This window comes from Drosophila ficusphila, unplaced genomic scaffold (genome assembly GCF_018152265.1).
Source record: "Drosophila ficusphila isolate 14025-0441.05 unplaced genomic scaffold, ASM1815226v1 contig_791, whole genome shotgun sequence".
In the NCBI taxonomy this organism is placed as follows: Eukaryota; Metazoa; Arthropoda; class Insecta; order Diptera; family Drosophilidae; genus Drosophila; species Drosophila ficusphila.
Genome location: NW_025064737.1, coordinates 4,487,411 through 4,510,406, shown reverse-complemented (window position 1 = coordinate 4,510,406; position 22,996 = coordinate 4,487,411). Strand labels below are relative to the sequence as shown.

Below are 22,996 nucleotides of genomic sequence, written 5' to 3'. Positions count from 1 at the left end.
AGCGGCAGGCGCAGTCAATCCGCATCCTCATCCGCATCGGGTCCAAATGACCGGTCATGCGTGGATTTCTCGATTTCTGTTTCAATTATACGCATCTTGGCCCAAACACACACAAACCAACACCCAAACACACACCCAAACACACACTCGCTGAGGCGATTATAATATCAATGGGCCGGAGGTGTGTGCGCGTGAATTTATTCATTTGCTTGTCACTGTTTTGACAACCTCTCCCATTCACCTCTCCCATTTACCCCCTCGGCCGCCCGACTTCACCGGAACAGGAAGATATAGCCGGCAGACAGCCGTCGGAAGGCAGGAGCATTGTGTCACCCAAAGCGGATTAAGAAATTTCGTATTCGCATCCGTTTGCCACATAATTGAGTGGCCGGGTGTGAGTGCCTGAGCCCCTGATGGCAAATGAGAAGCAAATTTAAAATTTTACACTTGACTTAGCATTGTTGTCCTGCCATTTCACACGACACATCGCTTTTTTACGGCTCTCGCACCCCCAAATAACGATCCAATATAGGGGAAAATATATACGCACGTAGCATACACTTTGGGTAGTTTTTAAAATGTTTATTTTCCACTTGACATTTATGCAATTTTTGGTTTGCTCTTTTTGATTTTGCTTGCACTTAAACGCTACAGGTAAATGTATAATTTAATTCTAGATATGGCATTCGAGGTTCTAAGCACTAGCATAGCATATTTATACAAGAACTATGTACAGCTGGTAATCGAAGTGAGTAACAAAGGAAATCTCTGACCGAATACTAAACACACACACTTAAAGCAGTTTCACATTTACACTTTATCCTTGGGGGCCATTGATCCACTTCCTGCCGCAGGACCTGCTCCTGCCCCTCCCCCCTCGGTCCTGCCTCGCTTTTCGAACAGTTGCAACAATCGCTGTTGCATCTTGCAATTTTATGAGTGCGAGTGGCTGAGGTGGTGGGCGCCCAGGGGGTGGAAGTAGGGTCCGTAGGGCGGGTAGGGCACCGCGTGCGAGTACAGCAGTCCGCTGGCGTACGCCCCCGGTCCGAAGGAGCCGCCTCCAGGCGGCGGGATCGTCGGCGAGTTCACGTCCATGCCGGGGTTCTGCTTCTTCCACTTGGTGCGGCGGTTCTGGAACCAGATTTTAACCTGGAAATTAAGAAGAAACCAGGTTGTTAAATTAGGTTCAACTAAACTTCACAATAAAGTCATTCTAGAAAAGGGGCTTGTCTAAGTTTGAAAAATATAATCCTTTTTTTTCAATTACAGTATTATTTTAAAAGTGTCTAATAGATTCTCCTTTCCAAAATATATTCTTAACTGTGTTAATTCTACCTTGGATAAATGAAAGAAAATATTACTAGAATAAAGTATTTACTATATAGTATAACAAAATTGTAAGTATACTGTAATGTATTTCGATATTTATTTTCAAGCGAAGATAACATTTTGATATTGGTCACAAAAATATATTTTGGTGAAGGATTATATGTTTATTGTATTTTTGTTATAGCTTCATTAATTTTCAACTCGAATAAAAATAAAATAAATTTTATGTAAGAAACAATTCTCACCTGTGTCTCCGTGAGACTCAAACTGAGGGCCAAGTTCAGTCGCTCGCAGACGCTCAGATAGCGGGTGGTCTTGAACTTGTTCTCCAGGGAAACCAACTGCTCGTAGGTGAAGGCGGTGCGGGCTCTCCTTGGCTTGGAACCACCTCCTCCGCCACCTCCGCCGGATTTGCCATCTCCATTCCGACTTCCCCCCTTTTTGGAGTCTGTTTCACTGCTGGGATCGTCGATATCACTGCCATCGTCGCACATGTCGTCCTGATCCATGTCGTTCAGATCCTGGGCTGCAAGGAAAAAGAGAAGATAGCACTTGATAAATTCTGTCTGTGCTTCTTTTTGCATAAGTCAACAGGGTCGGGGCCATCCATCACAGACAAATGGCCATGTCCCGGAGGATTGGCAGACGGAAATCAATCACCTCGGCCACCGCATCATTGTTGGATTAATTGGAATTTTTCGGCACATGTTGGCGCACATGTGACTGCCGGATGACCAGGCCGGAATTTTCCAAGTGGGCGGGAGCAGTGGACGGATGGCCATGATTGGACAATCAAAATTCAATTAAGGCAGCTCGACAACTGGCCAACAGTGTCCGTGGATGTGTATTCCGGGGAAATATCAGTTACCAATTACGGAGATTTTCCCACTATGGCTGCTTCGCATTATGCAATCGTTAGACGAAGGCCTTTGCCAAAAATTTGTAAGCCGTTAAAAACTTGGCTTGTTAACAAATTTTCTCTGCGGGCGAAAAGCAATTTTGCGGTGGAGAACCCCTTTCAAAGCTGCGGAATCGATTCAGCCAGGCGAAAAAGGGTCGGCCAAAGTGTCAACCCTCCGTCAAGGATGCTCGCGTTGGTCCTGGTAATTGGCCAACATGATTGGCCGTGTTTGCATGAAATTAGAAGGGGCGACTGGCGAGGGAAGAGTGCGGAGGAGGAGGAGGAGGAGGGGGGCCGATTGCGCCTAAAAGTGCACCGCAGACTGGCCGGCAATTAAACCGAAAATTAACGTGAACGCTTCATTTAATATTTAACGAATTTGGCGAGCGACGCAGAGTGGCCACCGCCATTATCGCTGTTAATGGGCTGTGGAGTGTTTGCAGGCACTTTGATATGCATTAATGGCACATTAGATGCCCGCCAGCCCCATCAATATCTAACCGATTCGAGCCGAGTCGACGACTGGCCCTGACCACAATTGGTTTGAGTCAATTGAATTAACAGCCCCCAAAAACCAACGGGGGAAATTGGCAGACAGACAGACAGACTGGCAGACAGACAGACGCTTAATGCGCTCGCAAACAAACGCGGAAAGTTCAAAGGGCAGTCGGGCAAATCAGTAAGGGAGGTGGAAAACCCGACCTGGCTAATAAGCGTTGCAACCACAAATTCGCAGGGCGAGAGCGGGTGCCTAATTACGCTGACCATTCAACTGAGAGCTGCAACATGGCGTATGCGTGATGTCTGGCATAAGGGGAACGAGGAAAACCCGTCGGTTTAAGATCAATGTTTGTGCCGACTGTGAGTAACGTTTAATTAAACTGAAAGGATTATGCGTATTTGCGTAGAGTAATCTGGAATGCATGTGGAAGGAATTTAACCTCTTATCTACCTCAAGCGTGATGAAAAATATATTATATTTGTTTTTTTACAGTTGAATATACTCATTTAAAAACATTTAATTAAGGATATTGCAAGCCAAAACTCATATTACGTCTGTACAATGTAAGAACATTTCATTGTTTCAGTTACTATTTGTATGAAGCAAGAAAGTATTTTATGTACTTTCAGCTCATTCAGTTTTTTCGTTAAGCTAATGCCCAACTAAAAACAGCCGTATGTTTTAATGGCTCCGACTTGATCTCCATTAGAAGCCAAATTCATTCCACAATTCTTATCTGTCTGGCTCCTGCCATTAACAAAATGGCTGCTGTTAATTATAATTACGGCGAAAGCACTTCATAAGCAATTTTGATGATATGGCAGAGGCAAAGGACTGAAAAGCGAGAGGCTGGCAAACACACGGAGAAACTGCCGAAGAGGAATAAAGGAGGCAGAGGAAAGCTGAAATTACAACATACAATTTAAACTTAATTATGAAATCCGAGTGTTAATTACCGCAAACTGGCGCATAATTTAGCCCACACACACAGGGAGTGCCCCGAAATGGCTTATAAATTTGAAGTTCTTTGTGCCGGGGCAATCATTGTAATCGCATCCGCCCGGCCAATGCGACCCCGGGGAGCATTTGTCGTCTCATTTTGCCATTTTCATAAAATAATAAATGAGTTGCTGATGGACGGATATACTCGTAAAAACGAGCCGAGCTCTCGGGCCCTGGAAAATTGTCGCTTAACTTGACTTTACAGCGACTGCAAGGAGGTGAAATGGAGCTCGTCCTTATACACACACACATATATACATAGTCGGAGGACTCCCCCGAGTCCGCTCACCCATACACACACAAGCACTCACACAGAGCAGAGAAACACACGAACGAGAGAGTGAGCCAAATTGAGTGCTGAAAAAGAATAAAAGTTTTTCGCAGCCATTTTACATTTTTGTTTCGGGGGTTGGTTTTGCCCGAATGTTTGAGCTCCATCCTCCGTTCCGTTCCGCCCACATTTAAATGTTGGCAACCCCCGGATTGCCCCTCCCCCTACCCCCTCACTCCACTTGCACTCCCCTTCAACTCGGTTATCGCTTGTTTTTTCATATGACTTTTGGGGCGCATTTCGTTTGCTTTCCTGGCTATCTGGATTATGCAGACAATATGTGGCTTTATTGTTGCAAATGCGCCTAGCTTGTGTTGTTAGTTTTATGTTTTGCAATTTAAATGAAATGCAAATTGCTGCGCCTAAAACGCAATGGATGGCGCCTTCGAGAATTGCACCCAGCCAGCCATCCCTGCGTATGCGTAATATTTATAAATTATTTACCAGCTGCAGCTGTCAAGAAAGGAGTGTGCTGGTGACATAAAATCTAATTAGTCGCAATGACAAAGGACCGCATAATTACGCTAATCTAAACCGAAGCGACGGCATTAACACCTCCTCCCAAAAGGCCATAAAGTTTGATGATGGAGAGAGGGGAGGGGTTTGTATTCCAGGCTGGCTGAGTGTGTGTGCCTGTGTTTATGTGTGTGTGTGACAGCGCCATTGAAGCGCCTAATGAATGTGCGGTAATTAAGTACCTTGCTAATTAATGACTACAGCAACACCAACCAACAATCGTTGAATGCCAGCCGGCAAACAGTGCGTATGCGTGATGCACACACACTCGCACTCGCCTGTCTGTCTATATGTCTTTCTCGCTCTGTGTGTACTAGTGTGCGCTTGTATGTGTGTGTATCCGGCCTAGGGGTTGCTGTAAACTGCTGGCAACATAATTATTTCCATCATCATTACCGTGGCGAAGTTTCCCCGTCTGAGTGTCTGGCCTCCATTTCCACTGTTTGCCACCGCTCGACTCCACCGCCCAACCCCCAATTTCGATGGGGTCGTTGGCGCGGCCATTGAGTCGGTTTTATTAGCAATTATGTTCGCAGCCCTCGCCGGCCATTGATGAAGTTAATTGTGTTTTATTAACACAAACACAAATGCACAAACAGCGAAGCCGACAACCGACAACCAGCAATGGCCGATAATGTGTCGTTGATAATGATGTTGATGTGGATGTGGATGTGGATATGTGTTGCCGAGGAATGCCATTCTGCGTGTCTATAATTTCCTACATGAGTGCTTAACGAACTGGTCCATAAAAGTAATGAAGGCGGGGATGTTTAAAGCAGGTTAATTAATTGGCAATATAAATTAACCACTGATTCTTGGATAAACACAAACACGAAAGCTTCAAAGGGATCACAGAGAATGGGCTAATGAAACCGATCGGAGTACTGACGGGAGTTGCATAATGGAACTTTATAAAACTGGCAACAAATTTTGAAATTATTTTGTCTTTTATTTCAAAGTATTTACCCATACCAAAAAGGATTTTATTTATCAAAATGACTTCGAATTTCGTTCAAATACCTTTAAAAACAATTATAGACTTTTTCCAAGTCTTTTTAATTCCAATTTATGGAATTTTAGTTTTTTTTGAGTACAGTTTTTTTTGCTGTTGTTTGCTTTATAATGTTTATATGAACCCACAATTGGAAGTCGGCTTAACAGGCGAGTGATACAGCTACTTCTCAGTCCCATTTGATTTGATTTCCATCAACTCAAATCGATTTTACGTTTGTGCCTTTTCGGACCAAACCCATTTGCCAATTAAGTCAACTCGTTTCATAATCAGATCATGAGCAGTGTCCAAACAAACCGCACCGAACTTGAACTTAAGCTCCATCAGCCCCAAATCCAATAGCGTTGGCTTCTTTTTCCTGTTTTTGGCGCTTTGGCCAGCGGCTTAGCGATGGACCGCCATGCCCCTCCCACAACAACTTCAATCAAATTTGCAAATTTTTATTTGAGCAATTTCTTTGCAGCGAGCCAAGCATGAAAATCAATTAATTTTCAGCAAAATTTTAGCCAGCCACCGAAAAGGAAAAAGGCAGCAAAGGCATCGAAAAAATCATTGGAAAACCGAAACCTGATCCGCAGCAAGACAAACAGTCCGAAGAAAAAACAAAAAAAAGAGAAGAGAGTGAAAAACGGAAGTGTAGCTCGCAGCTGGCAATGGCTTTTCCCCAATTAAAACATCAATCAATCAATTAAAAGCAATTCTATTGAAAATCCTTATTGGATATGAGTGCAGCTTTTTGGTCTAAACAAGTTTGCGTTCCGAAAGCGAAGAGTGCCGGCCTCACAATTCGGAGATCCTTTTTTGGTTGCTTTGGCATTTGCGCATTTGTTTGCCATTGACTATACGCAAAATATAAATGCTTTCATGGCCAACATAAACACACCACCCAACGAAACACCCGCACACACACCAACACACACACACACTCATTCCTACGTGACTTGCGCCAGAAAGCAGGCAACGAAAAAATCCCAGGCCCTCAAAATGGCAGATTCCCAGCTTTTGAGGGGTGCGGCTGGCAAAACAAAAAAGCAAATTCGGAATCAAAACATACCTAAAAACGATACAAGCAGCAGTATAAATATAACATGTGCCGCCCACCACCACCCACTGGCATTCTGGCAGGGCAAAAAGAATCGAATGAGGATGAGATGGCAACTGTTTGCAGGTGTTCCGCCCACCGCCTCCCCCTTTTATTGGCTGTGTATTCGAGCACGGAGCGTTGCACACAGACACTCGGGGGAACGTGTTTAGCTGGCGTGCCCTGAATTTCCATTGCTTCAATCAAATCAGACAGCTAACCATCAAAGTGATTTCCGATTCACCGGGTGTGGGGTCCAAATCAGTTGAGAAAGGAATAATTCCACTCACCAGACATATCCTCGCTCTGATCGTCGTCCAGGCGCTCCTGCATCTCCTCGTCCCGCTCGAAGCTCCACTGCCGTGGATGGCCGAAGGGACCGGCTGGCAGCTTGTTGCCCGTGAACTTGTTCGGATCCAGGATGTTCTCCACCGAGAACGCCAGTCGCTTGGTGGCCGCATCCCGCTCACTGGAGGCACTCGTCGAGGCGGAACTTGAGTTCGCCGGGGCATTGCTGTTCACCGATCGCGTCAGGTCAACTGGACAGACCTGTTAGGTAATAGTAGAAAAGTTCGTAGTTCATAGTTAGTAATGATATTTTGAAAGCAAAATAAAATTGATACTATCCCACAAAATTCACAACAAATAATGTAATATTTTTTATAATAAAAATTACAAGGTCCTAACAAAAATTTGGTCTACTCGGAACAATAATTTTTAATTAGGAGTTCAACATAAGTTATAAAAAGGTTGTTTGTTACTTTATGTCTGGTGGGCTAGATTTAATATTCTGATTTTGAAGTTTTGCTGAAATGCACGTTCTATAAATTTCAACTTAACAAACACCGTCATAAAATATGCTAATACATTTTTTTAAAGGAACAATAAATTCTGAATAATACTTAAAATCAGATCTTAATCAGTATACAAAAGTTGATGAGTACTTATTTTCAAAAAAACGCCTTACAACTTATTTAAATTGTAACGATGAACGCATGATTTTTAAATTAGATAAAAACAAATCAAATAAATACTTGAAGGCAACCCACATAACTTTATATTCAAACTTGAGATTTTTCTAAGATTAATATTAGTAACCTGTTAACAATAACTTAAGATGTATATACAATATAAAGGAATATTTTGGAATTCTCCTATTTTATTTTATATTTCCAATGCCAGAAATCTATCAAAAGTTTAACTCCTAAAATACCTGAATTTAATTTAAAAGAACGTCAAGAATCCTGCATCACCTTCTTTTAACTTTTCTCTTGACTTACCGACGGCGTGCTGTGGGATCCATCGTTGCTGTCCTCGTCGTTCCCGTCGACGTTTAGCTCCTCGCTGGTGTCGCTCCTCGCGTAGTTGGCGGCCGCTATTTGCCGCGAGGTGGCCGCCGCAGCAGCCGCCGCTGCCGCCAGTCCGCCCAGCTGTATTCGGAAGCCGTAGTCGCTGAGATCCCGCCCGCTGGGCGATCCGGAGGCGGAGTTGGGGATGGAGGTGCTGGCATTGGACACGGAGTTCGAGGCGGAGGCGGAGGTGCTGGGCGCCTGGGTGGTGCGGGCGGCCACCGCGGCCACCAGCTTGATCCGCTCGAGGTCCACTTCCGGCGGTGGTGGTGGGGCAACCTGCTGCTGCTGCTGCTGCTGCGAGGAATGTGCCGGGTTCTGGGGCGGAGCGAGCGGCGGACTCATCTGCTGGTCGGAATGCATGGCCGGCGAAGTGGGCGGCGAGAGGGGCGAGGTGGCCGGCGAGGGCGGGGCAGTGGTGCTGCTGCTCGGCGCTCTCAAATGGAACACCGCAGCCGGGTGCGGATGTGGATGGGGATGCGGATGCGGATGTGGGTGCGGATGATGCTGGTGGTGCTGATGGTGGTGCATGTGCTGCTGCGCGGCGGCCAGGAACTGTGGATTTTGCAGCAGGTGCGGATGCTGCTGCAACAGCGCGGCGTGTGGATGCTGCAGTGGCTCCGGTCTGGCCAAGTGGCGCACGGCATTCAGTTCCAGGAGTTTCCGCTGCTGGGCTGGCGACGAGAAGCTCACGGATCCCGCGGCAGCTGGAGGAGATTGCGAACGCCGCGGGTTGCCATTCGCATTGTGGTTGGTCAGACTGCTGTTGTTGTTGTGGTTCGGCTTGGTGTCCTTGTCACTGGAGTCCTCCTGTGCGGGACTCAGGCGGCTGAGCAGGCTGCCCGACTCGCTGGTCATCTGCTTCAGTCGCTCGAGCGAGTAGCGAAGCTCCTGCTCCTGCTTTCCGGCCACCGCCGATCCATTCGCACTGATGATGAACTTGGGAATCTTGGCCGCAGGTGGAGTGGCTGTGGTCGCAACTCCCGCTCCGGAAACGGAATCCCCGCTCCCAGCCACTTCCGGCGAGGTGTTGGACTTGGGCGAGTCGGGATTCGAGTTGGGACTCATCAGACCACCGACGGCGGTGGGCTGCGATGATGCACTCTCGCTGGCCTTTTGCGCCGGCGATTGCAGCATGACCATGTTGGGTCCTCGGGAGTATTGTCTTTGGTTCACTCTGGTTTCACTTGGTATTTCACTGGGTATTGGTTTCACTGTTGTTGTCGTTGCGCGTTGCGTGTCCAGTCACCTTGAGGGCAGCCAATCGACTGAATCCGGAGATGCCAATATCCGATGTGGCCGCTGCCGCTGCGAAGTCGTTTCGCTGTCCGTCCGTCCGACGTTCGACGTTCAAGGTCCGATTATCCTGGGCGTAATCCGCGCGCGACGACTCACACGCTCAAGAGCCAGAAGCGTAATGAGGGTTGTTTCCCGACTGCTCCGCTGTTAATCCAACAGATGTGTGCCTGTGGCAAGTCAACTGCTAAATGCCTCTGCCTCTGCTGCCACTACTGCTGCCACTCTGCTGCTGCCTCTTGTACTGCCTTTGGTGGTATTGGTGGTGCTGGCAGTGGCAGTGGTGGTGGTGGTTTTCGCTCTGAGTGACTCTCTGTGCGACACTCTACACGCCCCCCCGGATGAGTGGTTCTTTGAGTGGATTGCGGATCCTCCCCGCCGCCGCAGCGGCTCTAATCTGTACTAGCATCTAATGATTTAATTTGCCTTCCACTCGTTAGCAAATGTAATGGTCTGTTGCAAGTCTAAGCCACAAGGGCAGCAGCAGGAGCAGCGGCAGCAGCAGCAGCAGGAGAGCGGCGAGTCCTGGGCGGTCCTGTTTTACATAGTTCTTCACTCAACTGTAATAGCCACCCGAAGGGAAACAAAGGCCGCACAGCCTTTGCCCCTCGGAGGCGAGGATGTGAGTAATTGTCAAATTATTTAGCGCAAAATTTGTTTGCTTATGCGGTTGGGTGCTTGCGAAATGGATCTCAACTTTTTGCACATTCCTCGCTGTTTTTATTTTTTATTTATTTATTTTTCCCCTACAATATATTTGCCAGTTGTGCGACGAGTTTTTTTGCATGCCTGGTTTGTTCTTAGTCATTTATGCATGAGTGCCTTCTGCTTTCTTCAGCTTAATTGAATTTTAGAAAAGATATTTTTAGGGGCCGTAATTATGTTGCTAATTAGTTGGCTTATTTACTCTTGCCTTTACTTATTTCTTTATTTTTCGAGGAGAAAATCATCTTTGTGGCTTGCCTCCTTGACACTTCCTATGTAAAACTCAAAGTGTTCGAGGGGGACAGCCTGCTGCTGCCGTGCTCCTCTGCTCGCCTCCTCTCTGTTTCTCTTTTTGGGGATACACTTCTCTCCCTTTTTCTCCTGCGCTTGCTCGCTCTCGGAAAAATTCTTTTAAATTGAACAAAAATTTATATGCGCTTTGGCACAGACGATTTAATATCGCATCCAATTTGCGGTTTATACGCATCGCAGCAGTGGCCTTCAAGGGGGCGGGATGGGTGGTGTGGCTCCCCGGGAGCGGGCCACTTGTCCTGGGGGGTTTTTGGGTCCGAGCGGACAATGGGGCGTATAAGTGACATCGTTAAGTGGACGCCGGGTGCTGCTTAATGAACTCCGACGATGGAGAGTTGGGTGCTAGCTGAATCTCGGATCTCAGATCTCGAATGCCACTGGTATATATACAGCGGCTTTATTCCGGCTCTCGTTAGCACGAGACTCGGTCCCCTCCCTTCTATAATTAACCACGAAGGCGACGGCAACTTGGATGCTTAATGAGCAGCTTGTTATGCCGTTTTCCGTTTTAATTAGTTTTAAGATGCTCGCCACCAACACCAGAGCGTCGGGCACTCATTTTAATTGGCCCATTGATGGCAGGGACCCGCTTCATATATATACATATACTCGAGCCAGCACTCAGCGGATTATCCCACCCGATTGCCCATCCTTGCGAGCTGCGTATCCTGTCGGTTCGAGACCGTTTCTCGCTGTGTAATAAGTGCTTAACTCTTTTACATGCAAAATTAAATGATGCGCATACGCACGGTAAAACCGCAAATTATTTTAATTGCTTGTCTCGTCATTATTCATTATTTAAGTGCGCTCAAACAGCCGATGTATACGGAATACGTGAGTATGTGCACACATACATATACAGCCTTGTGTGGGTGTGTGAGTGGGCCGGGAAAATTGGCAGTTCGCCAGACGCACACACGAAAGCCGCTGTTTACATAGACATCAAACTTTTTGCGCTGCGGAAAAGCGGAAAATTGCTCTTGCTCTTGCTGTCGCATGCGACCTGCTCTCTCTATCTCTCACTCTCCCTCTCTCACTCACTCTTCGATGTACTTACTCTTCCATTTAATTAGTGAAAATAAGTATTAAATGAGCAGCTCTTGTTAAAATAAATAGTGCATGCAATGGCGGCAGTTTTCCCGCCCTTCGCTCTTCGCTTTTCCCGATGGCTTTCAACAGGCTGTGCAAGATTTACAACTAATTAAAAGGCAAATAAAAAGTGCACGAATCGGCGGGGGGAAGGGAGGGGAAAATCGATAATCTGATAATATGAGCCGCTGACCTCGCGACAAAAGGCAATTAAAAGCACAAGTGCGCGGTCATCTGCATAATTATGCGATAATTAAATTATTGCCAATTATTTATAGGGTTCCCCTTAATTTGCCGCTGCCCTAAACCATATCCCTTGTATTTGTATATTTAATGAAGTGCGAGGGAGATGGCCTCCATTGAGCTCTGCACACTCCGCTCCCCGCAGTTTCCTCGCTCGCTCTGTTTATTCGGCCATTTTGTTGTTTGCACTCCACTTGCCGTAAGCCCCACGTTAATTTGTTTGACTAATTAAACTAATGAGCGTTCAAAGTTAATACATAAATTAGTCAGCCAGCTGGAGTAAGCTGCCTGGCTGGACGAAAGGGGGCGGGGCAACAGCTGCTGAACTGCCTAAATTTATCTAATTTTCAAATAACTATATAACACAATATATCATTGGGTTGAATTTAAATTATTCATTTGCTGATTTTATGACATGGCAATTTGAGAGGAATTGATTGCACTTTTAATTAATGAGAGATATTGAGTTGCAAACTTCTACTTAAAATTTTATCAAGTTAGTTAACTATGAGCGACTTTTGATGCACGCCAAGTGGTTGTGAAATAACGAATACAAGCTTTAAGACCAAATGATTTTATGTTATATTACCATTTTTTGTAGGATCTTAAACTTTGTGTGGTTGTCTTGTCAAACTAAACACGTACAGTCGAGTCTCGATAATTCGAAATGGCAAGGGGATCACTTTTTTTTACGAATTAGACGGGAATTCGATTTATCGAGATTTTTTTCAAGGGATTTTTTTTCAAGGGAACAGAATTTTTTACGAATTATAGCGATTTTCGATTTAGCGGGGTACGAATTATCGGGATTCGACTGTATTATATAAAAAAGAAAGACTGCATTAACGGTTCAATCATTACAGTAAACTAAGCCAAGCTAGTTAATTGGTTTGGAATATTTTCAAAACTGTTTAAACAAACGGTTAAATAAGAAAACGTTACTTACATTATAAGGTCATTTAACGGTATGTTAACAATTTAAAGACTTAAATTATGGACAAGAATTACATTTAAAAATTGTCCTTAACTTTAAACTCGCAAAAACGATTTAAATATTTAAAGAGTCTTATAAAACAGCAAGTTAAATTCCCTCTCAATCACAATACGCTTTAAAGGAATTATTGATCGCATCATCTCGGCTTAAACTGTGTTTTTCCTTCGCTATCGGCTAATCGAATGTGTGCCTAATCTGCATTAAAAATGTGCACCTAAAAGCCCATTAGCCCATCATTCACTGGCCGCCGCACCCGCTGGGCAAACAAGGACCAATGGTTGGACCGTGGTTGTTGTTTCTGCGAGTACGAATTAAATATGCTGCGCTAATTCCTCCATCAATTTGCAGCTCATTTCATATGCCAACCCATTTCGCAGGCCATCGTCGCAGGCCATGAAAATCGGCAATGGACGATGGACCGATAGACCGATGGACTCTAGACCGTGGACGCACGTGGGCAGTCGCTCGAAATGCCGGCGGGCAATCGGCCGGATGAAAAGCGGCTGGGGAAGGCGGGAAACTAGTTTGCATTCAGCTTGTGCACGTAATTAGAAAATTTCCATTTCAGAGGGGCTAACGGAATGAAAACAAAAACAGAAACGTGCTAATTGCAAATTAATTATGCACGATATTGAATTTGCACTAAACGCAAAGGCGGAAACGGAAATGGGCTGCTAGAACAGGAAGTGGAAAACGCCAGGAAAACGTGATTTGCATGAATGGAATTTTTTGGGAGGATCCACCGCCTCTAATGGCCGACACGATTAAGTGTCCACAACAGCGGCATCAGCATATAAACAGCTAAAGTGTTAATTGCCATAAATGCTTGTCATTGTAGCGGTAAACGTTGGTAGATACTGCGCCAGCGCTCACCCGCACCTACACACAAACACTAGCGTAAAGAGAGCCAGAGCGGAAACGGAAACGGAAGCTGGAGCAGCGGAAAGGCATTTAGGCAGCAGCGCACATCTCGGAGCACTTGCACTCAAATGAATGAAATGAACTGCTAAATTATGCACGCGATTTAACCCTCATTTCGCCAGCCGCAACTTAGCGCTGCCACCCACTCCCATCCACCGGGACACCCAGACTGCCCTTTCTCTCGCTCTCTCTATGGTTCACCCGCTCACTGCGCCTGCGCTATGAAAGAGAAGCAGCTCTCCCGCTCCCGAGAATCCATCGCAGGCCACGCCTTCAATTCTGCAGCCAATGAGTGAAATCACTCAGCACTCAAATGTTTTCAACATGGCCGCCAAACGGAACTCACTCAACGAACGAGAGAGAGAGAGAGGGAGAAAGAGCGCGCGTTGTGTGCAAGTGTGCGTGGCCACTTCCCCTGCGCTTTCGTCCTTTTGCAGACTTTTTGCACCTTTTATTTTGTCATTTGTGTGTAATTTCGGAAAATGTTGGCGACATTATGACGCTCGACGCCAGTTGGGCCGGGGATCGCACGCTTAAGTGTCCTCCAGGGTACTTACTTCGTTAGCAGAAGTTTCTCCCCCTCCTTCGTCCTTCGTCCTTTGCCCGGATCCTTATTGTTGTTATTCCTCGTCCTTCTTGTTGTTGTTGTTTCTGCGGTGGCGCACTGTGCTTGTCGTTTTGCGGATATGTCTCTTATTTTCATAACTGTAAATTGCTTTAGATATTAAGTCTGCTGTACTCGCTGTGGATTTTCCTGTGGCGCTGTGTGTGTGCGTGTGACACTGAAAGGACGATGGAGGAGTGTGACACACTGAAAATAGAAGGAGCTCATATTTAAAATGTTTTGAGTTATAAAATAAAACAGTTCACTGTTTGAAGAAGAAACTTATTGTATTATATAATATTATAACTTTTTTTAGTTGTCGCTTAAAAAGGAAAAGGTGTTTAAAATAAGCTATTGTGATAGGGAAAAATCCTACTTTTTGTTTAAATTTATAATTTACTAATAGGACCCAAACTTTATTTATTTAATATTTTTTTCTGATAAAAATTTTTGTTGCTTTTTTTTATTGAATATTTAAAATCTTATTTATTAAGCTAAAACAAAAACCTAAAAAATTTGTAAGTTGTAAATTACTTCCTTTATTACTATTTCAACTTTAGTATTTTTGTTTGTTGGTATCTTAAATATATTATACCTATCTAGTTTTCTCCGTGTATATGGGACGTTTATCGAGGGCATGGGAAGTCATTTCATTTGGAGTAGTCGTGTTTTTTAGCAGGCTTGCTGGAGAGAAGGATGGCAGGATATTTATTCTGTGGCCAGGACAATATGTGAGCATAAGGCACTTGTCCACGCCATTTAAATAGTTTCAAACCTGGAGTCATTAGCAGCAACAATTTCCAGCTTCAAATTTTATCTGTTACTGGAACAATAGAAATATTTGTCAAGGTTTAATGGATTATATAAACACCAAGTCAGTTTAAAGGGTCTCAAATGATTCCTGTATATAATTTATGGGTGATTCTAATAATCATTGAAAACGTATTTTATTTAACTGTGCCATTTTTTACAGTTAGTTAGTTAGAAAAAACTACATAACAAATGACATTGCATTTTAACTAAAACAACCACAACAAACAATTGTAATAACAAAATTAAACGTACGTCTTTAGTAGTTAGGCTTAAAAGTAAAAACGTTATTTCTGTACATAAAAATTGTATTTTGCTATTGTTATGGCAATCTAAAAAATGAAAAGAAACCTGAAATTATTGTGTATAGGTATCAACATTAAATTTTCTTTTCCACCACCCCAGCATTTTAACCATATTTTTAAAACGAACCAACTTGAATCGCAAAATAAAGATTTTAATATGCGCAAAATTGAGACATAAATTAAAGTCACATAATTCTCATTAAAAGGCCGTAAACGAAAAACCGCCAGCGAAATGAACAGAACAAAGGGAAGGCGAATGGTCGGCCAGTAATAAAGCTATATGCACCTTAATGTTCCTATATAAAGACCTCCGTTGGGATCCCGAAGACATTTGGCACCCAGATCAAAGAGCAACGACATTTTGCCCATAATTTAATAGTTTCGAAATACAGAAATTAAAATCTTAGGCAAATCAAAATAAACTAGGCGTAACGGCCACTGAATCCAACGCACACAGATGCTAATTGGCATGGGTCTTATTGGAAGAGCGAGTGAGAGGGGGCGAGGTTAGAGGGAGATAGCCGCCACCCAGGGCGTTAAGTGGGCGGCGTTTCCTTCGCAGTAAAAAAGGGGGAAAAAAGGGGGCAGCCTCTGGTTTTTGGCCTGCGCGCGCAATTTAAGTTGAAATTTATGCGCAGTCCAACGGAAGGCACATTAAAAATGGAAAGCAAACGCTCGGCTCAATGTGTTAAACGGCACATGTGATTTAAAACTGTATTTATTATGGCTTTAATGTTTTTATTATTTCGGATTTTCGACTCATGTTTTCCACGACTCCGGCCATTTGTCTTCGGTGAGGCGTGGAATTTTTTTGACATATAGGAATTTGTTAATTTCGATATTTGCCTTTGTGGCGGCGTTATTAATGATTATAAATATATTCAGCGGCAAAAACAAAATCATAAACTACACAATACGGCCATCCGCACACAGATGTTCGGCTGTTTGTGCGATTGTGTGCGCCACAATACATGTGCATAAAATATTAAGCAACGCTCACACGAGCTTAGATTGCATAATGCATATTTTATGAATGTTTTCGTGCTTTCCCCCTCGCTGCCACCACTTTTTTCTTTCTGTGCCAAGTCAGGTCGCACAAAAAAGTGTTGAAAATAAAGAATCAAGTGCGCTGCAAAAGGGAGGGAAACACATTTTAAAGCCACTGCGGCAACAAAGGGAGATGCAGAACAAACAGCCAGCACATGCCACAAAATGTTGCCCTGCAACTGCCACATCTACTGCAAAAATCGAAGAGGTTTAGAGTATAAAGAGCTAAGGGCCCTATCGTATATATCATATGTTTATTTACACTCAGAAGTTCATTATTATTTTGTTTATTAAGTAATGAAATCGTCATAAAAATCAAAAGGAACTTACAATTTTTGCTCTGTAATACAAAAAGGTAAAAAAAAGTAGTAAGTAATGTTTTCCTTTCGGAACTTACTATGCTTACTACACTTACAAATAACCTTCATATTTCTCAAAACATAAAGAGTTCAATCCACTGTGCATTGCTGCCATTGTTGCCGGTTGGCCAGTCCTCGGATTTTCAGTTGGCCATGTTTGACTTGCTGGCTACTGGCTGAGTGCACAAACACTCATGTGTGCGAGCTGATGTCAATCCATCATTTGCCTTAACACCATGATTTGTTTATTTGACGAGCTGTATTAAGAGAAATGAAACACAATTGCCATTCGTGCTCCGCTGCTGATTGCCATAAATAAATAATTTTCAAATCAGACACTGGCCAAATCTCCGAAATGGATGCGAGTGCTGGAAGAGGAGTACATGCTTGATTAGGCTCTCAATTGTGTGGATAGTTTTGATATGTTGTAATCAAGAAGTAAGAGAAGGAAGATCCTTCTGTTTTCAACTGAAATGAAAGCTAAATAAATCGTATGTTTAAGTGGAAACTCTTGTCAGTCGACACACCTGAGCTTCTTCCGTTTGACTATGCTATTAAAATTCATTGCCCCGTTTTTTAGGCTAATAAAATCGGATGCACCGCCACAACCACTTCCTCTCTAATAAGCTCATAAAGTAACAGCCACTTAAAACTTGTTGTTGCCAGCAGCGACATCAATAAACAGACTCAAAAGAGCTGCCAAATAAGCCGTGAACGAGTTCCGCCTCCGTCGATGCCACATAAACGTCAGTGCCACATCATCATCGTCATCCCGAACGGAGTAGCGACCCCTGTCTGTTTATAGAAATTAAATGGCTTCAGACAAAATATGAAACATAAACTCAAGTCAACACTTCGATATTGAACGGCGACACAATGGCCTGCGAGCCCCTTTTTCAGGAGGCCCCAAACCCCCAATGCGCCACATTTGTGGCCGCTTCCTCTGGCTTTTTAACACTTTCGCCCGACACGGCATCCCAGCCATGTTGGCATATTTTTAGTGAGATTTTAAAAATTTAAATTGTCGTAATCGTAAATTAATTTCATGGCACATAAAAATGCAGCATGCCGTGCCGAAAGCACAAACATCAGATACAATGTTTTTCGGGGCTTTGTTTGTTTTTCTGTTGCCGAACCGCCCGAATGATGCTTTGTTTTATAACGCAATATATTCAGAATAGGTCTTCAGCTTTTATTGTGTTTTCAGTGTGCTCAGTTGGTTTTGATCGACAATTTTGAAACACTTCTCCAAGCATATGAATAAGATAATAAAACCAATGCCAGAACAAAGTTGGCTGGCCAATTTCTCGGACCAGGAAAATTACTGAAAGTTTGTGTAATGCAAAATTTAGAGGCGGCATTAAAAAGTCATAAAAGCATTATATTCAACAGTATATTAATTAGATGTGTAAATTATTTGTGCCGCCGACAGTCGAGTGCACACGAGTCGCCTGCAAGCGGTATTTGTGTCAACGCCTCGTAATAATTGCCAAGCCAGACGGACAAAAAACGGCGAAAATGTGTTGCAAATGAATAAAGTTTTAAAAATACACATCAAGTGCAATTAGAGGAACAACCAGCGGCAGGAAATGCCATTCGGTAATTGTTTCCTCGACGTCGAAGGTGTGAAGATCGCTCTATTGAGGCCTCTAATTGTGATTTTTCATCTATTCGACAAACCGCACTAAATAATGGCCCTCACGCAGTACGAGTATATAAGATGAATTAATGCAGTAAATGCATCTTGTAAATCTGTCACGCGTCTCAGTAATGTGCAGTTTAGCCCGGAGGCAGCTCCCAGAATCCGAAAACGATACTCCCCCGAACCACTTTGTCACTCGAGATACTCGTTCCTTCGACTGCAACAGATGCTGGGAGAAACAGAAGTCGGGGGAGTGTGAAATTGTGTGCTCTGCGGCGGCTGAAGGCGGTCCGCGGCTAATCTATGACAGAAAACATGTAATCGGAGCGAGTGGCCCAAAATAACTCGTTGTCGGGGACCTTTGGCTTCATTTGCAGCTCTTTACTCCGCAATATTCCCAAAGGCACCAAAGTTCCTCGGTCCTAAAGTTCCTTTGGGTGGCGATCCAGCGGCCAATTAAAATCCCAATCAGGGTTTTACAGTCATACGTCGTGTGTCGAATTTAGTTGTTCAAATTAAATATGGTACACACAAAACAAATAAAGGCAAATTAGAATTATTTATATTTTTATGTTAAGAATTAGAATTATTTATAGTTTATGTACAACTTCATTTTGAAGAAAAATAGTACCAAGTAACTAGCATGTCGTAAAAGTGTTGCCTACTTAATGGAGTAATTTTCCACATAATGGTTATATTATATTATAGAGCACTTCTCAAAGCTCAGATTTTTTAACAATGAATACAGCTATTATATATATTTTCTTCTTCTCTATTCTTGTTTCTTATATAAACTGTATTTTAAAAAATCTGTCTGCTCACTTCACTTCCAAAATTAGAAGTTATAGTTTAATACTTCAATATCTGTAGGTCTTTATTCTTTGAATATTTTTAACTAAATACATTTTTTCCAGTACATGTTACCATGTGCTGCATCCAATTCCCATCTCTTTCGTCTGGGGGGCGGCACTTTCTTTTTATGAGTGCTCTGCTGCCGGCGAGTAAGTGAAGCGCGAACTAATTGAAATTTGTTGCGCTGACATGTTCTACGCGATCTGGTTGCCGCTGGGCGACGGAGAAGTGGAGGCTGCCCTTGTCGATCGTCTCCAGCTCATTAGGCTCTTCCCGTCGTAGTTATTGTCTAATTTTAATTAATTTATCACAAGCATAAAGTGGCGCAACTTGTGACATCTCCCCCAGCGTTGCCCCCGCAACAAATCACTCACACGCCTCGTTGACCGCCTGGAAAATGACGAGGGGGAGACATAAATTTCCACCCGGGATTCTTGGCATTGCCCGACTATCAAACGGAATTTACGACGACTTCTCGTCTCGTCTTTTATTTTGACATGCCTAACAAACAGGCGAACTCGCAACAGCTCATTTGATTGGATCGTTTGGATGCCGCGGCAGGTACGATCTATTTGTACGTGTATGAATAATACGAAATACAAAACTGGAGAACACACCACGAGGTGGTACGAGCTATATCAATATGTAAACTTCCAGTGGTTCTTCCAGGTCTCCCGCTTGTACACATTCTTGTAGGTCTGCACGGACACCTGGAACTCTGGGCCGAAAAGGGTGTTTGCCACCACATTCTCCACAGCCAAATTTCGGTTGGTTACCGCGTGAACTATGATCAAGGGCTTGTTTACCTGTAAGGGAATAAGATTATAATAAAGCTTACCCAAGAAAATTGTGCCACACATTTTAGTGAACACAATCTTAAGTATTTAAAAAAAATATGTTTGTATATATAGGAACGGATTACCATATAAAAGACTGAAAATTAGGATTATTATGTGTTTCAAATATTTTAAATACAATAATGCAAACGAATTCATCACAAATATTATTGATTTCATTCCACATTTGAGAAAATTGATGCTGGAAACTATGACAAGTTATTAACATATTAATATAAAATTCTAGAAAAAAGCAAATTAAATTTAAAATAAGTGTATACAAAACCGCTATATTTTCAAAAATAGTTGGCTTGAATTGCGATTAAGTATTGACGCTATCAGTGAAAATATAAAGATTTTTCTGGTCTCACACTTACGGGAATGGTTTTGCCCTCGCTTTCGAATCGTAGAGCGGGATCTTCGTGGGCACAAAAGAAGTGAGTGTGCGAAGTGGGCACCATGGCAGCAGGACCGCAGTTCTGAAAGGACAACAGCCCAAAGTTTACAATACCCATTCAAGGAGTAGTAAGAAGCAGACCTTGTGGGAGATCAATGCCAGTGGCAGCGTAACCTCCCCGTTCTTGGTGGTGAAGTAGTGCTTGTCCACGGGAAGCGAGAGGTTCAGCCTCTTGGGTCCGCTATACACAAACATGGGCTCATCGGCGGGTTCCAGAGTCTGGAGGCGGAACTTCTCTCCGTAGGCCAAGTACTGGCCACTCCTGTCCTTCTCGTCCGGACTCACGATCCTGAAGCTATTGCGCAGCGAAGGATGTTGCGATGGTGCCACCGTGAGGTCGCACATCTCGTTTATGGCGGTGCAGTTGCGGTGCAGCCACTCCTGGTTGATCATCACCGAGAGGACCAGGTTCTGGTCCACGACCTGCTCGCGGCACACATTGATCCTCACGGGACGGAGCTGCACCACCACCCCAAAGGCGAGTACATCCTGCGGGGGTCCTAGCACGGTTTCCTGGTAGAAGCGCTCGTAGAGGGCACGAGTCCTGTCCAGCAAAAGGTTGCCACTTTCCCGGAGCTGCTTCATTTCCTTGACACGCATCTGGATTTATTTATATTGATAGTTTTGGTACTATTATTACACTTCATTGGAGAATAAAACTTGATAAAACATTTTAAAATTCGAATGAATTTAAAATGTAATTTTTTTATTTTTCTTGTTGAGCTATAAAGTATGTACATATTTCTAGGGGACTGATGCCCCAATAAAAAGCGAAACAAATTAATTAAGAGCAAGGACAAGACATTAACTAACGAGTTGAACATAATATTTATATTATATATGGTACATATGTCGTTATATGATTTAAAAAATTTCTTGTACCTATACTTATGCAAATCTACAAAAAAAATCTAATCGCTTGCTTGCCTGTAATACAAAAGACAGTATGCATGGATTAAAAATGGATTCAACTACTAATCATAGTTGAGACTAATTGCTCAAAATTTAGTAAGAAGATCATGATGGATCAACTAATAATGATAGTTGAGACTAATCGCTCAGAATTTAGTGATAAGATAATGTCAAATCAACGCTCACCTCCTCTGTCAGGGCAGCTTCCATCCAGTTGCCCACTCTCACCCCGGGACTGTACATTGCTCTGCAAAACAACACTCAAGTAATAGTTTTGATATTGAGTTACAACATTAAGTAACCCTTCTTGTAAACCAGATAGTGTGCAGGCTCTACTCGTCTTTCTATATTTTCTGTATGGTGTGGTGTGGTACTGAAGTGACAGCCTACTAACCACCTACTACTCTGTTTTCCCCGTCAAAGATCAAAGATAGTTTCCTGCTCCGAGAGCCACACACAAAGTCGAACCACCGGCAACTAACCGAGCATAAAATTTGCATGCGGCGCTTTGCGGCGGCTTCATCTTTGATCCTGTCAAAGAGGCGAAAATAAATTGCTCAATTATGAAATATTAACTGCACACGAGGCCGGCAAGGAGCCGAGTCCCAGGCGCGAGTTAATTACTCATTTGTTGATTGTCGACTGTGGTTAATGAAGTATCCAACTAATTACATGTCGAGACAAACCGAGAGTGCGCATGTCATCAGCCGTTCTCCGAGGAATTCCCGCTCATATTGAAAAATGCCGCTGCGGAAATTGAAAATGCCTGGCGGGGGCATCTTCGGACTGATTTTCCGCCAGCTGCCGAGAAGCCAAAGATTTGGAGCTGCTTGGTATCAGTGGCGGTGCCGGCAATTTATTACCTTTCCCTTTGACATCTTGACACGATGTCCCATCCCTCCGGACATCCCATCTCCACCCCGGCGACTCGCATTTCGAGTAGTTTTCGTGGGGCTCTGAAATTACCCGCATTCATCTCTTGACAGAGGAAACTCATCGCACTGGCGTCTAATTAGATTATTTGTCAGTCCCCCTGCCGAATGGCGTTAGTTTCACAAAGCTTTCCTGACAAGTTTGGAATTCTTTCTCAATTGACCCGACACTAGTGATGCGAGGGAGGCAGATATTGTATTAGTTATTCAGTTCCATATTAGTTTTTTTATTAGTATTATTTTAAATATTTCATTAAATCAAATAATTAGGATACAAAACCCATTTTCGTCAATATATGCTGTAACAATGACACAAATACAATGCTAATTCGGAATTGGTGGCTAAATATGATGTTTGTCAATTTCATGTTATTTCGTCATACAATATGATATTATCAGTGAAATCCGTTTATTATCGAAGCTATCCCGCATTAGTAAAGAATTGGACATTATATCAAAAGGGTATTGCATTTTGCAATCCTCATTTTTATCCAAATCATATATGTATTATATTAAGGCAACAGTTAACAAAAAAAATAAAGTAAGATGTTGAAAAGTCAAACTGCACATCTTCACGCACTCTTCTAAAATATGATACTGGGAAAACCAATAAGTTTTTAAGAAACTATTTAAACGACCGCCCATTCCAAACAGCTG

At 43.4% G+C, this 22,996-nt stretch overlaps 2 protein-coding genes across 2 annotated transcripts; both read right to left on the bottom strand.

Annotated features, from left to right (window-relative positions):
- Positions 1–575: 575 nt before the first annotated feature.
- Positions 576–9,515, bottom strand: LOC108098661 (homeobox protein slou). Its single transcript, XM_017201737.2, has 4 exons — positions 7,955–9,515; positions 6,965–7,223; positions 1,575–1,855; positions 576–1,149 (listed from the first exon to the last, which is right to left on the bottom strand). Exons 1-4 carry the CDS (start codon positions 9,164–9,166, stop codon positions 934–936), a joined length of 1,968 nt encoding a protein of 655 aa, XP_017057226.1. The 5' UTR covers positions 9,167–9,515; the 3' UTR covers positions 576–933.
- Positions 9,516–19,660: 10,145 nt separating this feature from the next.
- LOC108098478 (cilia- and flagella-associated protein 161) lies at positions 19,661–21,791 on the bottom strand. Its single transcript, XM_017201389.1, has 4 exons — positions 21,594–21,791; positions 20,577–21,095; positions 20,416–20,517; positions 19,661–20,008 (listed from the first exon to the last, which is right to left on the bottom strand). The coding sequence occupies exons 1-4, from the start codon at positions 21,648–21,650 to the stop codon at positions 19,841–19,843; spliced, it is 846 nt and encodes a 281-aa protein (XP_017056878.1). The 5' UTR covers positions 21,651–21,791; the 3' UTR covers positions 19,661–19,840.
- Between the last annotated feature and the right edge of the window lie 1,205 nt (positions 21,792–22,996).